At 38.5% G+C, this 16,899-nt stretch overlaps 1 protein-coding gene across 4 annotated transcripts in view; it reads left to right on the forward strand.

Annotated features, from left to right (window-relative positions):
* Positions 1-202: 202 nt before the first annotated feature.
* The window catches only part of LOC114313575 (uncharacterized), a 49,103-nt gene continuing 32,406 nt past the window's right edge, over positions 203-16,899 (forward strand). The window contains exons 1-4 of one of the 4 annotated variants that reach the window (XM_082887848.1): positions 203-563; positions 3,802-4,119; positions 6,449-6,502; positions 6,934-6,993. In XM_082887848.1, the coding sequence (XP_082743974.1) occupies positions 257-563; positions 3,802-4,119; positions 6,449-6,502; positions 6,934-6,993 (739 nt within the window). In that variant the 5' untranslated portion in view covers positions 203-256. The remainder of the gene's footprint in view (positions 564-3,801; positions 4,120-6,448; positions 6,503-6,933; positions 6,994-16,899) is intronic. The other 3 variants (XM_028259946.2, XM_082887850.1, XM_082887849.1) reach the window with 3 other exon arrangements.

Raw genomic sequence — 16,899 nt, forward strand, 5'->3', positions numbered from 1 at the left:
CAAACGTCAGGGGGGAATCTGTATTTTTACAAAACCTCGAGGGAGGTGTTTGTAATTTGCCCTTATTTTATTCACACTTTTCCTTTCTCTTTCGAAAACTGCAAGGAGTGGCAGTGTAATTTTCGAAATGTCGAGGGGAAATCTGAAATAAAGGAAAACCTCAGGGGTGTAAGTGTAATTTACTCAATTATTTAAGTAGGAGTGTCTGCGTGTCTGCAGTCTGGCAGCAGCAAGAGAGAGAGAGAGAGAGAGGGAAATGGCGAAGGAGAGAGACTCGCAGCAGCAGGACACAGGGGAAGAACTCGAAGCAGGAGACGATGATGGACCTCCACCTGGTTGGCCTTCAATTTCAACCCTCCCTGCAAAAACCGAACCAGAAGAAGAAGAAGAAGACGATGATGATGATGGACCTCCACCAGGATGGACACAAATGGCTGTAAAAAAAGAAGAAGAGGACGATGATGATGGACCTCCACCTGGTTGGCAATCAATCCCTCCGTCGCAACCGCCAACAATCACCCCTGCTCCGACTACTCCGCCGCCCCCGCCTGCGGTTGCTTCCGGTGAATCTTCTCTCTCTCTCTCTTATTGATTTCCCATTTGTGTGTATCTATATAGATACATACATACATACATATATATATATATATCTGTGTATAATGTGGTGTGTATAGAGAAATGACAGTGGAACCCTTATAATGTTTTTGTATATCAAATTCACTGAAAGTTGTTTGTGGGTAATGGAGTGAACTGGAGCCTCTGACATATATATATATATATATGGATATATACATGGATATATACGTTGGATTGAGAGAGAGAGAGAGAGAGAGAGTCCATTAGGGTTTTGAATCCACATGGAGAATAGAGGGGAGACAAAATGGGGAAAACCCTATAGTTCACTAGGGAGCTTGAATCTACAGATAGTAGAATGTTGGAGGGGGAAGGATAAATGGAGTCGTAGCTCTAACAAACTCAAACGTTTATTGTATCTTGGTCTCATCTCGACTAACCTAATTGAGTTCTATTTACAGACCCTTCAAAACTCTAAAATATGAAATTGCCAAAATAACGTTTTTGTGAATTACCAAAATAACTCTTGTACAAACTTACAATAGCAAATGATACGGTTATTATTTTCCCTACAGACCACATCACATCAACTTCTACGGTTGGAGAGATGGAGATGAGAATGTTGGTTTGCATGGAGATGTTAATTGAGCGTACTCTTGAGGTACAAGGAAGTATGAAGCATGCTAGGTGTCTTTGTCATGATCTGATGTTGTCTTCTCGTAGAGATTTCTCCCTAGGATTGGTCTGGGTGGAGAATGAGACAAGCCACCTCTTAACTCTAGTCATCAAGCCACAACACCCTAATGACCACTTGCAGCTTGCAAGGGCAATAGAGCTGTTCAAGGGCCATCAATTTATGACACCAACTCGAGGGGCTTTGTAAGCCTTGTTCTTCACATTGGCTAGTTTAGCTGGATTGGGGGTGCCTTTGGACAACCATGTGTAGATCATGAGAAGTATGCTTGATCAAGATGAGGGAGATTTGAGTGTATTGATGCAAGTGGAGATGGGTGCATTCAGGTGGGGAATTCACTTGAGCAAGGGAGAGAAGATCAAGAGTACGTGGGGAGCTCTTTGGAGATTCCTGCTAGAAGTTGGCTTGAAACTAAGACACCGTGTATATTAGGTTCAATTAAGAGAGCTTTATCATGGAGTTTGGAGAGAAAATTAACACATGTAAATCCTTGGGGCAATCGGACTGGGAGAAAATCTTTGAATTAACTGTGGTGCACTTGTGGGAAACTCCTTGCCGAAAGCTTGTGCACTCCTAGGGATTAGTCAGATTTTGATTCAAATACCCCGGTGCCCATAAAAAAAAAAAATACTCTCTCTATCCCAAAATATTAGTCCTTTATTCTATTTTTCGTTGTCAAAAAATATTAGTTTTTTTTCAAAAATCAAGGAATAAAATAATATGAATTTACTATTTTTCCCTTCTTTTAAATTCATTAATAACACAAAAAGTATAATTATGACAATTGATATTTAAAAAAAAAATGTACTATCAAAGGGTAATTTTGGAAAATTAATATTTTTAAAATGTAATAATTGTACTATTAAAAAAAGTTGGATTCTTCAAAAGGGACTATTATTTTGGGATGAAGGGAGTAAATAAAAATTAACACATGAATACCCATTGGTTGCACTTGGAATCAAGGCCCAAGGAGAAGATGATGTGGCACCAATTGTGGCTTTCCATGTGGCCATGTGGTCCCATGTACCTACAAAAGCATTGGCTTTTTGCAAAATCGAGAAAAATAATTACTTTTTAATAGATTAGTTGAAGCCCTTCTTGACCTCTTTTGCTTATATTTGAATATAGCATGTGTTGGTTTATTTAACTTCACTAAAATTTACTAAGGAATAAATTAGTTCCTTAAATCTTATCCTTTATTAGTAATTTTGTTCATATTGTTATTGTTTGAATTTGCCAACTAGGACTTGGGGGACTAGGTCTTGATTGAATTTGATGCTGGTATGTCTTTCTCTTTCATGTCATGTTGGCTAGTTGTTATACAAAACACATTAGGACTTAGGAGACTAGTTTCTTTTGTTTGTTTGTGAAAGAAAACTTTGATGGGTTTAAGTTTAGCATCAGTGTGTTATGAGAATATATGTTGGTTTGGATCACGTGGTTTTAATTATCTTCAATAACATTAACTTTGGCTTTTATTTAATTTGTCCTTGTACCCACTTTTTCATGCGTTTGTTTTTATTGTCAATAAATGTGTAATGATAAACTTAACAAAAACAACTCCTCAAATAAATGTAAGAAATTAGCAATATATGTTGATTCTTTACTAAATTATATTGAAACATATGTATCATGTCATGAATCATGAGGCATTAACAACTTGATTATTGCAACACCATTTGTTGTTTTCTTTACATGAAGTGATTGATGGGAAATTGCAATTTTACTAATGATATTTCCAAGTCTCGACTATTTGTTGTTTTCTTTGAATGAAGTGATCGATGGGAAATTGCTATTTTTTTTTTTGATTAGCACTGGGCTGTTGGGATTAAAACCCGACTAATCCCCAAGGGTGAATAGGCCCTCGGCAAGGAGTTTCTCGTAAGTGCACCACGGTTAATTCAAGGGTTTCCCTCCAGTCCAATGGCCTTATAGAATTATTAGCACCTAAGAGGTTTTGATCTCTAAACTTTGGAGGGAGCACACTCCCAAGACCCAAGTCCTTGCCACCAAGCCAACCCCTTAGGGTTGATGAGAAATTGCTATTCCACTAATGATATTTCTAAGTTTAGTGAGATAACTTGGTTTGTTACATAAAAGAAGTAGAGAAGAGAAAACAAGGTAACACATAGCTTGATGAGCACCATCTTTGTTAATATTGGAAAGAAAAAGAGTATTTAGTAGGGGTGAAACTTTAATGGAATGAACCAAACAAGTCAATTTTACAATTTTGGTCAATTTTCCAAATAGTTTTGGTTGACTCGGTTATCCCTTGCTATTTTTTTCTTGCTCGGTTTAGTGGTTGAGATGATGTATGTTGGACCGGAGAGGAGTGAACCGATCGTTTTTAGTATTAATAAATTCCTTTGATCTCGGTTGTCCACATGTAAAGTGCTTTAAATCTCAGCCATCCATACTAATTCTATGCATATACCTTCTTTCTCTACCTCTTGATCAATTTATTGTAAATCCTTCGTCTGTCTTCGACTCTCTCTCTCTGGTTTCTCTCTTTGTTATCTCACTTTCAATCTCAGTCTCATTGAAGGAACCCTCAAGGCCTCTTCAATCTTCGCCGTCAATGACGAGTCACACAATGCCTCTTTCTTCTCAATCTTCTTCGGTAACGATGAATCAGGCCATCCCTCTTTCTCCTCGGTCTTCTCTATCGAACAGGAGTTACATCATGCCTCTTTCTTCTCAGTCTTCTTCGTCGGCAACGAGTCCGAGTATCCCTCTTTCTCCTCAGTCTTCTCCGCTGACAGCGAGTAATGCCATGCCTCTTTCTCCTCAATCTTCTTCGTCGGCGACTAGTCCGGCCATCCCTGTTTCTCTTCAGTCTTCTCCGTGCCTTGGTAATCTCTAAACCCTTTTAAGCCCAAATTTTTTAAAAACCCTAATCTTTTGAAGCCTTGATTTTGTTTTGATATATACATATTTGTTTTATGAACCCTAATTTCGTATTAAGAGTTGTAGTTTTCAAATCGATAACACCTATAGGACCAAACCGTACTTAATTTCATGAGGTCGGCTTAGTGTTCTCCAATAACCGGTCGGGATCGGTTCACAAAAAATTTAAACCAACTACTTTGGTTCAGTGGGTAATCTTGCCAAAACCCCAACCAGACTGAACCAATTTCACCCCTAGTCATTAGGGTTCACCTTACCCTTCCACATTCACTTGCACCTGTGCTATATTGCTGTACTTCCTGCTTAATCTTTGTAAATCACTTCACTTTTCATGTGATAATTTGGGTGGATCTAGAGAGGGATATGTGCTCCTCCAATGTTTGGATGAATTAATCTTCTTTGATGTTTGGATGAATTAACTCAAGAAAATTTTAATTATTAAGATTTTGAAATTTCTGTGTTCCACAATTATTTTTGTTCTCCAGTAATGATGATGTTGTTATGCTGTTCACGGTTAAGAGTCATGTACAGATAAGTTTTGTTCCATTTATGTCTCATGATGCTAGCCCTGAATAGTGCACATAATTACTAAGTTAACTGCATGAATTCAGATCATTTTCAGAAACTAATTTAACCCCAGTAACAGAAACTTCCTTTATAACATAATAGCACCCTATTTTGGAAATAAGGTTTTCTGAATGATTGATAAGTTTCAAAAGCCTTCTGTGCAAAAGAACCAAGTCTCCCCTTTGAAAGAACACAGTTTGTCTTTCAGCTTCTTTTTCATCTAGTGTTTCAAAATCATAAAAAAATTGACAAGTATGCTTGACATTTATGAGTCCTTTTTTCATGGAAACACTTAATGTGGTAATTCATAGCTCAAGGGAGTGCCATGTGTTAGTGTTCGATTTGCCCATCCATTCTTGCTTTGTCTTGATAACTACATAAGACTCAAGACAGCTACGAGGTTAAAATACATTCCTTTGTGTGCTCTTTGCATTTTCTTGAAAAAGATTAGAGGATAATTAAATTTAATCTTACTTCGTTTGAAAACTATCATAATGTCAATAAAAGGTACATTGAAGTTTTGAAGAAACATGTTCTTTTTTTCCCCTTTTTTTGCCCCCTTTAAAAATAATCTACCCTGTATTTTTTCAAAATTTGAATCCATTAATTTACCTTCTAAACCACTACATCGGAGGAACTTAATTATTTTACCATTTCTTCTCAAAATTTTGAAGCACATTGAGATTCCCATTATAAGGAAATATTTCATGAAGTACAAATAAGGTAGAACCTAAACACTACATAAAAAAAATAAAAATAAAAATAAAAAATAACAGTGCATAATAGAAGTGTATCGTGAAACTTTTGGTACAATATTTTTTCTTGGACTATAATTTAGCAACCAGATTATAAAATGTGTGTTTACACACTCCTTACACGAGACACTGTTGCAAATGAGTCACAAAATCATGGGTATTTTGGGAAAGAATTAGAAAAGCCTTACTTAAAAAATTGATGTAAGATGACTCTTTCTCTCAGTTTCAACAAACCAAATTCAAGCCCACCTGCATCTTCTTCAATGACCCCAGATCACAACCTGATACCCCGCTTGCTTTTTTCTTCAATCTCTCTCTTTACAAATCCATCATCAATCACCTCCACAACCCAATAAGTTTAAATTCCAAATAGTACAGATTGAACTATTATGGCTAGTGTGAATGTCTGTTCATCAATTGTTATGCTTGTATCATCCTATTGACATGCGTTGGTTACAAAAGGAAATCAATTTTGACCTTCCAATCTTTCTTTGAAACAACCATGAATTCATCTATCTTCAATAATGAATTTTCTTTGCTTGTTTTCTCGCTTTGATGCCTAGAACCTCTCAACAACTTGCCACCAGCCCTGAGCCACCTCTACACTTCTGTAATCCCGCCACCAACAACTGCTAACTCGAGTCACTGGTGCAATTCCCCTACCATCAGCCATCACCCCCACCCTCTTCAATCATTACATAAAGAAAGTTTATTCACCCCTATTTGCTGTTTAGGGAGCTGTTGACTAATGACCTAAAAAATGTGTGACGGATGGGAAACATTAGCCCCTTGCTGACCCACTGGGATTGTAGGCATACAGAACCTAAAGAATGACTGTCATACCATCCACTGTCATCACTTCAACTTGGCATTGCACTCAAGCCGGCTTCTAGTGATTGACTATTGATGTCTTCCTTAACATTTAGTCTGTATGTCATTTTGTGGGTGACAGGTTCAGGTAATGCCGCTCACACACAACTCCAGCAACAGCCGCCAAAGCAAGAAGGTATGGGTACATTCACAATTTTGCTACTTGATTTTTTTTTTTAATACTACAAGAGGCATCATAATGTCTTCTATCTAGAGCAAATTTCATAATTATATGACTGCCCTCCCACTTATATCGCCATCTCTGGTGCAATTCCCCTACTGTCAGCCAGCACTCCCACCCTCTTCAATCATTACACAAAGAAAGTTTATTCATCCCTATTTCGCTGTTCAGGGAGCTGTTGACTAATGACCTAAAAAATATGACGGATGGGAAACATGAACCCCTTACTGACCCATTGGGATCCTAGGTATACAGACCTAAAGAATGATTGTCATGCCATCTACTGTTGTCACTTCAACTTGCAATTGGACTCAAGTTGGCTTCTAGTGATTGATTATCAAAGTCTTCCTTAACCTTTAGTCTGTATTTAATTTTTTGGGTGACAGGTTCAGCTAAAGCTGCTCGCACACAACTCCAGCAAGAGCTGCCAAAGCAAGAGGCTGTAGGTACGTTCACAATTCTGCTACTTAAATCTATTTTTTAATACTCCAAGAGTCATCATAATGTCTTCAATCTAAAGCAAATACCATATTTAGATGACTGCCGTCCCACTCATATCGTTATCTCTGTAATTTGCAAATGTACCAAACAATCTCAGTCCACTTCTCCTAGAGAGACCCTCAAGATCAAGTCTCTCTCTCTGTCTCTCTCTCTTAGTTTTCTTTATGCCAAATCTGGAATCATTTGAGTTTACTTGCATCAACTTTAGGCCAAGTTTGGCATGTCACAAAAAAGACAAAAAGTCAAAAAGTTACTCAAAAAGTTAAAAAATTATCACTATTCACCAAAAAAATATATTAAAAAATTAATTTTACACACAAAATTACAACACATCAATCTGATAGCTTCAGATCCGTGCTGCGTTGTGTAACAAAAATTGCACAGTTGGGGTGCAATTTTAATACACTGCTGTTCGGCCCGTGGGGGCCCATAACGGGTCATGTTTTGATAATCTGAACCGTTCAATGTGTAGAACTCGTAGAGTACTATATGTCTGTAAAAAATCACATTGATCGGATATTGATAACTACACGATCAAATCAGTTTTGTATAAAAAAAAATAAAGGTGTTATAATTAACGGTTGGAAAAAAAACAAATCTGATCAGATAGCTATCCATATTCGATCAATGTAATTTTTTATAGGCATATAGTACTCGACGAGTTCTACACATTGAACAGTTCAGATTATCATAACTGGACCCGTGATGGCCCCCACGAGCCGAACAGTATCGTCTAGTGCAATGCCCAAAAAGTAGACAATTACTTCTTAGCATTTATTCCACCTTTGCAGACATGACAGCTGTACAACTCACACTCTAATATTCTCCTACACACTAATTTATACAATTTTTTAATACACATTTTTCCATAAAAAGTCAAAAAATTAAACCAAACAACCATATTTTTTTCCTCAACTTTTTAGTCCAAAAAGTCAAAAAGTGCACTTATTTAGGACACTCCAAACAACCCCTTAATCTTCAAATGGTTGTTACGTATATATTTGCCACACCAAAAACTATTTACATTCTCAAATTTATATTCATGCATATTCCTATGTCCATAGAGTGGTCAAAAATTATAACAGCCTTGTAATTTGGTAATTTTAGTACACTAATATAATGGGTTTTCTTGACAAGGCTATAGTGTTTGTGTTATGGCCATAGAAAACGCGGTGGTGGGTTATAGACATGGCATTACTGTTTTTTGTGTTCATGAATGTGTTGTGGTTGTGGAGGAGGTGGTGGTAGGTTGTGATTGTAGTGGTCGATGGCAGTCATTGGTGTGGAATTCGTGTATGTGTGAGGGTGAGCGTGAAAGAGAGATCAGAGAGGAGATTAGAAAGGGAGATTGGTCAAATCTGTAAAAGATTGACAACTAACACACTTGGCACCTTAGCTTTGAGCCATGACACTATGGAACGAGACAAAGCATAGTTCACCCTTGAGGCATGGGCTACATCATTTGGCTGGGTTGAGGCATCTCTGCTTGGCCACCCCAACTCGGTAGTAACATATCTCAATACCCTTGGTGGATCCTCCTAGCAAACCATGATTCTCTTGTGCCTTCTTCTCTTCTTCTTCAATGATTTAAGGAATTTTCATTTCCATTACACATACCTAGGTTGGGAGCACGACCTAGGAATCTTCGCTTAGGACCACTGTAAGTATGTGGCTTGGAGGCTAGAGTTAAGGGATGGTTAAGATTGTTCAGCCTACGCCCTCAAGGAAACACCACATTGACTAGTCATACGGAGAGAATTTGGCTAAGACACATCCCATCTCGAAGGATTTATTATACATATATCACTGCATTTCCCTTGATACAATCCCCGGGTCTAATCATAAGATGTAGAGGTTGTTGAGACTTAAGATACCTTCGTATTCATGAATGAAGGAGGATGATCGACCTATTTAGAGTTGAGCTGACCCAATGGTTTGACTAATATTACCAGAAAACTATAATATCCTGGCGAACTAAGTTTTGGAATGTATGTTCCGAAACATGGTATACATGTTGGCATATTATAATCACCGAAAGTCACTTAGTATTTTATTAGCCGAAAGGCAGTAGGGTCTGTTATCATTGTTATGCCCTCAGGGATCATCTTGTAATTGTCGTGTTTGTAAACCCTAATCTTCATGTATAAATAAGGGGTGATATCTCATCATACCCTAAGCTGATTTATTCGAGCTTCATGGTATCAGAGCTAAACCTATAGGGTTTCGGCTCACCCTCGTTGGTAGACCTTTTTCACCAACAACAACAACACTCTAGGGTTCGAAGCTTACCTGGGTGGATCTTCCTCAGCCGTCTTCCTCGGTCGATCCTCCTCAGTCGATCTCCTCAGCCGTCTTCCTCAGTCGATCTCCTCATTCCCTCAGCTCGTCTTCCTCAGCCATCTTCCTCGTCGACCTCCTCTGTCGATCGTCACTCGGCCGACAGCACCGCAGCTTGGCGACCTCCTCCAGCCATTTCGTCGCTCGTCTTCTTCGTCCTCAGCCTCTGATCTCACTGAGGTATATAAATCTATATATATATATAACTCTATATATATCCGGCTCTATTTATATATATATATATATCAGGATATATAGTTATATATATATAAAGACATGTATCAATAAATCAACGTAAAAAAAAAAAAAACAAAAAAACAAAAAAAACAAAAAAACAAAAAAAACAAAAACAAAAAATAAAAATAAAAATAAAAATAAATAAATAAATAAATAAATCAATAAAATAAAATGAAATGAAATAAAATATATATATATATATATATTCAAAAAAAAAAAAAAAAAAAAATCATTTCTTAATTTTTGATATGTCTTTATAGTGGTCATTGTGCCTGTTATCTCACTACCACCTTCCGGGTTTGTGATTTCTACTAGTTTGTTGTGGGTTTGGTAGTATTGTATCCATGACAGATTCCACTAGTGTGTCCTCTTCGTCTCAAACACCAAAGAGTGAGTCTCATTCTACCTACTACCATGACTGAGAATCCCAACCCTAGTCTGAAAATCACCACCTCTCTATTTAATGGTCAGAACTACCTAGCATGGTCTCAAAGTTTGACTTTGTTTTTGAAAAGTAGAGGAAAGATGGGGTATGTTGATGGCAGGATACAGGCGCCTAGTACCACTGACTCAGGTTATGACCAATGGGAGATTACCAACTCTTTGATTATGAGTTGGCTTATCCATTCGATGGTTCCAGAACTTGGTGAGGGCTACTTGTCTATGGAGACTGCCCAGGACATTTGGGAGGCTGTGGCTGTTACCTATTCCCGCAAAGGAAATTTTTCACAGGCCTTTGAGTTGCGTCGCTCTATTGAGAGCACACTTCAGGGGGAGCAGACTGTTCTTCAGTACTTCACTTTCCTCACCAACGGCTGGAAACGCCTTGACCACCTGGAAGACTATAAGCCCGTTTGCCCTACTGATTCTGTCGGGTACAAGAAGTTCATTGCTCGGGAACGGGTCTTTAAATTTTTGGCCGGCCTAAATATGGAGTATGATCCAGTTAGGGGTCGAGTTCTGAGTATGGACACCCTTCCTTCACTACAGGAGGCATTTGCCTATGTACAAAATGAGGAAAGTCGTCGGTCAGCTATGATGTCCCCTGTCTCTACTGACCGTTCCGCATTACTGTCTACTCCCCGAGATGGCCTCAGCCTGCCTCCTCCGTCTGCTGCTAAGGAGTCTATATTCTGTGATTATTGCAAGAAGCCGCGGCATACTCGTGAGACATGTTGGAAGCTTCATGGAACTCCATCTGGGGGACGAGGTGATCGGTCAGGTTCTCGAGGAGGTCGGTCAGGCCACTCTCGAGGACGTGGTTCCTATTCCCGAGCTCATCAGTCTAGTGCCGTTGATACCCTTGATTCTAATTCTACTTCTGTTACCCAAGCTTCTGATACTGAGCTGGAGGATGCTTTGCGCCAATTGTTGGACCGCCGATCTTCTACTGCTCTCAGTACCGCTTCCTCGTCCTTTGCCCGCTCAGGTAACTTAGCATCTGTTCCTTGTGCTTTCCTGTGTCATACATCTTTGCCTTGGATTATTGATTCTGGTGCCTCAGATCATATGTCTGGCTCCTCTGATCTTTTCTCTGCCTATAAGCCCTCTTCAGGTCAGGACAAAGTTAGGATTGCCGATGGAACTGTTTCTTCCATTTCTGGAAAAGGTTTAGTCCAAGTCACTCCTACCATGCATCTATCTTCTGTTCTCCATGTTCCCAAGTTTTCTGTTAATCTGTTATCCTTAAGTCGTCTTACCCAGGATTTGAATTGTTGTGTGACGTTTTTTCCTGATCATTGTCTTTTTCAGGACCTTGTCACGGGGAGGACGATTGGCAGTGGTAGTGCAGAAAATGGTCTCTACTTCCTAGATCAACCGGACAAACTTGCTTATTCTTCCACCGCGTCTTCTACTACCCACGCTGATGTATGGTTATGGCATCGGCGTCTTGGGCATCCCTCATTTCATTTACTTAAGCATTTATTTCCTTCTAGTTTCGCAAATCATCATGTGTCTGACTTTCTTTGTGAGTCTTGTCAACTTGGAAAACAACATAGAGTTTCTTTTGCTCCCAGTTTGAATAAAAGCTTAGTTCCTTTTTCATTAATACATTCTGATGTTTGAGGTCCCTCTCGTGTTCTGTCTGTGAAAGGTCATCGCTGGTTTGTTACATTTATTGATGATTTTTCTCGTGCTACTTGGGTGTATCTCATGAAAGATAAGAGTGAAGTTTTCTCTGTGTTTCGCACTTTTCATAAGATGATTTGTACTCAGTTTGGGGCCACTATCAAAATATTTCGTTCTGATAATGGTGGGGAATACATAGATTCTGGGTTAGGACAATATTTCTCTACTCATGGCATTATCCATCAGACCTCTTGCACCAATACCCCTCAACAAAATGGGGTGGCCGAACGCAAGAATCGGCATCTTCTTGACATGGCTCGGTGCATGTGTTTTTTTATGAACGTGCCTCAACCCTATTGGGGCGACGCTGTTCTCACCGCTGCCCATCTTATTAATCGTCTCCCTACCCAAGTCTTGGACAAACAGGCTCCGCTTCACGTTCTCCTCGGTTCTCAGTCCTTGTTTTCTATTTCTCCCAAAATATTTGGTTGTGTTTGTTTTGTCCATAATCACTCTCCCTCTCGTGGTAAGTTGGACCCTCGCTCCCTCAAGTGTGTTTTCCTTGGTTATTCTCCTACTCAAAAGGGGTATAAATGTTACCACCCTCCTTCCCGTAAATGGTTTGTGTCCATGGATGTCACTTTCTTTGAGTCCCAGTCCTATATCTTGTCCTCTCCGGTGTCACCGTCCTCATTTCCGGGGGAGCCTTGGTGTGAAGTGAGTCCTGTGTCTCCTATGGTAGAAGTAAGTCCTGTGCCTCCTATGGTAGAACCAGTTGTTCTTGCACCCCCCTCTTCTACTGGAACTATAGAACCCACTGTCACCAAGAATAAGGATGGGCATGTTTATGTCCGGGACATCGACAGAAAACAAGTTAACTGGATACAAGGGACTGTTTCTGCTACTCCACTGCCATCTCCTGCTTCTGATGAGAGTCTAGGTAACTTTGAATCTCGTGAGTCCATTGATCTTGATGTTCCTATTGCCAAAAGGAAGGGTGTGAGATCTTGTACTCAACATCCTATCTCACAGTTTGTATCATACTCTCATTTGTCATCCTCATATAGAGCGTTTGTGTCCAATATTTCCTCTGTTCGCATTCCTAACCATTTTCAGGATGCTCTTGCTATCTCTGAGTGGAAACTAGCCATGATTGAGGAAATGAAAGCACTTAGAAAGAATGGCACTTGGGAATTGACTGAGTTACCTACGGGCAAACGACCTGTGGGCTGTAAATGGGTATATACTGTGAAACACAAAGCAGATGGGTCTATTGAGCGTTACAAGGCAAGACTTGTGGCAAAAGGGTTTACTCAGACATATGGCATTGATTATCAGGAGACCTTCGCACCTGTGGCTAAAATGAATTCAGTCAGAGTACTTCTCTCTCTAGCAGCTAATCTAGATTGGCCGCTTTATCAGTTTGACGTCAAGAATGCTTTTCTCCATGGTGACCTCGAAGAAGAAGTATATATGGACATTCCTCCGGGTTTTGAGGATCATCAAACAGAAGGGAAAGTATGCAAACTTCGGAAGTCATTATATGGTCTCAAACAGTCTCCAAGGGCTTGGTTTGAAAGATTCACTCAGGCTATGTTTAAATATGGTTTCAAACAAAGTCAGGCAGATCACACATTGTTTGTGAAACATTCCTCATGCGGAAAGACTACAGCACTTATTGTTTATGTAGATGACATAGTTCTTACAGGCAATGATAGTGAGGAAATACCTCTGTTAAAGAAATACTTAGCCAAAGAGTTTGAAATCAAAGACTTGGGAAGCTTGAAGTATTTTCTGGGAATTGAAGTTGCTCGCTCTAAGGATGGGATATTTATCTCACAGAGAAAATATGTGCTTGACCTGTTGAAGGAAACTGGGATGCTTGGCTGCAAGGCATGTGCCACCCCACTGGAACCCAATAAAAAATTGGGAGATGATGAAGGAGGAGAAGTTGTGGATAGGGGGAGCTATCAACGATTAGTGGGTAAGCTCATTTACCTATCTCACTCCCGTCCTGATATTGCTATTGCTGTCAGTATAGTTAGTCAGTTTATGCATGCTCCTCATCAGATTCACTTTGAGGCTGTCATGAGAATCTTGAGGTATTTGAAGTCTGCTCCTGGTAAGGGTCTGTATTTTTCAAAGTATGATCATCTTCGTGTAGAAGCCTATACAGATGCTGACTGGGCTGGGTCAGTAACTGATAGGAGATCAACTTCAGGGTATTGCACATTTGTCGGCGGCAACCTAGTTACTTGGAGGAGTAAGAAACAAAATGTGGTTGCCAGGTCAAGTGCAGAAGCTGAGTTTAGAGCTATGGCACAAGGTGTGTGTGAACTTTTATGGATCAAATTATTGTTGAGTGATCTAGGTATTGCTCAGACGGACTCCATGTGGTTATATTGTGATAATAAGGCCGCCATCAACATTGCTCACAATCCAGTTCAACATGACAGGACAAAACATGTTGAGATTGATCGCCACTTCATTAAGGAGAAACTCACTAGTGGTACCATTTGTACTCCTTTTGTTCAGTCTGGTGAACAACTTGCTGACATTCTCACCAAGGGAATTGGGAATAAACCGTTTCATGACATATTAGGCAAGCTGGGCATGAGAGATATCTTCGCACCAGCTTGAGGGGGAGTGTTGGCATATTATAATCACCGAAAGTCACTTAGTATTTTATTAGCCGAAAGGCAGTAGGGTCTGTTATCATTGTTATGTCCTCAGGGATCATCTTGTAATTGTCGTGTTTGTAAACCCTAATCTTCATGTATAAATAAGGGGTGATATCTCATTATACCCTAAGCTGATTTATTCGAGCTTCAATACATTCATTCAAAAACAGTAAATTTTGTTATCTAAACTGAAGTGATTCCAAAAGTTTTGTTTTGTTTTTTTTTTCGTTTCGTTTCGTTTTTTTTTTTTTCAATATATTTGCGTAGGAGGAAAAGGAGGTTGAATTAAATGGGTTGGGCTGTTTGGCCCTCCTATGTAAGGGGTTTCCATGCATTCATTGAGGCATCCAAGTAATCCTCGATCATCTTTACTCCCTTTACAAAGAGTAGAGCTTCTCTCCATTGCCACCCTCTCCCTCTCTCACTAAGGCCGCCTCAGTTGTCACCTTCACCATCTTTGATGCTCTCCTGCCATCTCAATGCCCCCCATCTTCCTAGAAGATCTCACCACAAACCGTCCACAATATGAAAGAAAATTACAAATTCATAAAAAAAAAATCCAACCCATTGGTTTGAGGCATACATCTCAACCTTTGTTGGTAGAATCATACGATATTCGCGATTCTAATCGTACATTGTATGATTCGGTTTGAGACACCTGGAAATTGATTCGAATAGATTGAAGGAATCGCAAATGGCACAAAATCGCAAATGAATTGAACGATTCACGATACGAATTGCAGAATCGTTAGATCGTGCAATTCAGTCTTGTCACGGGTCAACCCAGATTTCTCGGACCCAAATGAAGAAAAATCGATTTTTGGCCCATTTTTTTTTTTGCTTTTTCTTGCTAAATGATGGGTTGCCTGGTCTTCTAAGACCAAACGACAATCCAACAAACCTAACCCACTGTCTCTATTTACTCCCAAAAGACAACCCTAGAAAAACTATTGACTACGCTTGTTTCCACTTTTCAAAAAATATTTTTTAGAAAATTTTACTTTCTTATTTTTCGTGTTTTTTTGTTTTTACTGAATTTTTTAAATATTTTAAGCAATTTTTTTGCTTTTTAGACACACCTAACATAAATACACCTAAAAAATAAAAAAAATTGTAAAAAAAATCTTTTAAAAATTCACTAAGTACCAAAAATACAAAAAAAATACAAGAATTCAGTATATTTTTTATATTTTTATGTATTTATTAATTTTTTAAAATATTTTTTCACAATTTTTTTACTTTTTAGATACATTTAAGTAAGGTGCATCTAAAAAAATAAAAAAAAATATTTAAAATTTAAAAAATATTCACTAAAAACAAAAAAACACGAAAATAAAAAAAGTCAGTTTTCAAAAAACTTAATCCAGAAAACTCAAACCAAACACACTAATTGTTTTCTCCTTCTCTTTGTTCGATGCAGTGCACTGTGTCACTGTTTGGTGGCCCCTTTGCTGCAGGAATATGTTTCGGTGGTCCTTTTTCTTTGTCTTCAACTTGTAGAAAACTTTATTAAAGTTTGTCCTCTTGGGTCTTCAACTTTCAGCTACTAACAGACAAAACTCATAGGTATTATAAAATAGTATATTGACTTTAAACTTTTCCATTACTTTATTGTTGTGTTGTGTACTGTGGACTGTGGGGTATTGAAGCTGCAGCTGGGACATTAGAAAAATATTTTGCTTTCTTTGGTCTTCAATCAATATTTTTCTTTCTTTGATGGATAATAAAAATATGAAAAGAAAAAAGAAACATGGGACACAAGATCCGACATGGGACCATTGTACCTGTGTCAAAGATGACAATAGAATTCATTTGAGATGTAATTATTGTGGAAAAGATTATTGGGGTGGGGTGATTCGAATGAAAGATCATTTTGCCGGAACTCATGATAATGTTGGTGCTTGTAGTCAAGTTTCTGAAGATATTATGAATGTGTTTTCACAATTGTTAAGTGGAAAAAAATAAGACAATGTTATAGATGCTGATTGTTTTGAAGAAAAAAATGTTTGAGGGGAAAAGCAAAGGGGGAACTATGGATGCGTATGTCACAAAGGGGAGGGCAAAACAACAAACTTGAATCAAATGGTAAAGCAAAGGGAGCTCGTGATTAGAGATATTTGTAGAGTCATTTATGGACATGCATTGGTTTTTAATTTAGTGAAAAGCCCCTTGTTTAAAAAGATGTTGAAGTCAGTTGGCGAGTATGGTGTGGGATTGAAACCACATAGTTATCATGAAGTAAGAGTATATTTTTTGAAAAAAGAGGTTGATCATGTGAATGCAAGTTTAGAAGTGTATAGGAAGGAATGGAAGAAAACGGATTGCACTATAATATCCAATGGATGGATTGATGGAAAGTTTCGCTCTCTTACTAATTTCCTTGTTAATAGTCCAAGTGGAACGGTGTTTATTAAATCAATAAACACCTCCATTGCAATTAAAAATTCTATGAAATTATTTGAGATGCTTGATGACATTGTGAATGAAATTGGAGAAGAAGATGTGGTTCAAGTGGTAACCTATAGT

This window comes from Camellia sinensis, chromosome 9 (genome assembly GCF_055761805.1).
Source record: "Camellia sinensis isolate YWXY chromosome 9, ASM5576180v1, whole genome shotgun sequence".
Taxonomy (NCBI): domain Eukaryota; kingdom Viridiplantae; phylum Streptophyta; class Magnoliopsida; order Ericales; family Theaceae; genus Camellia; species Camellia sinensis.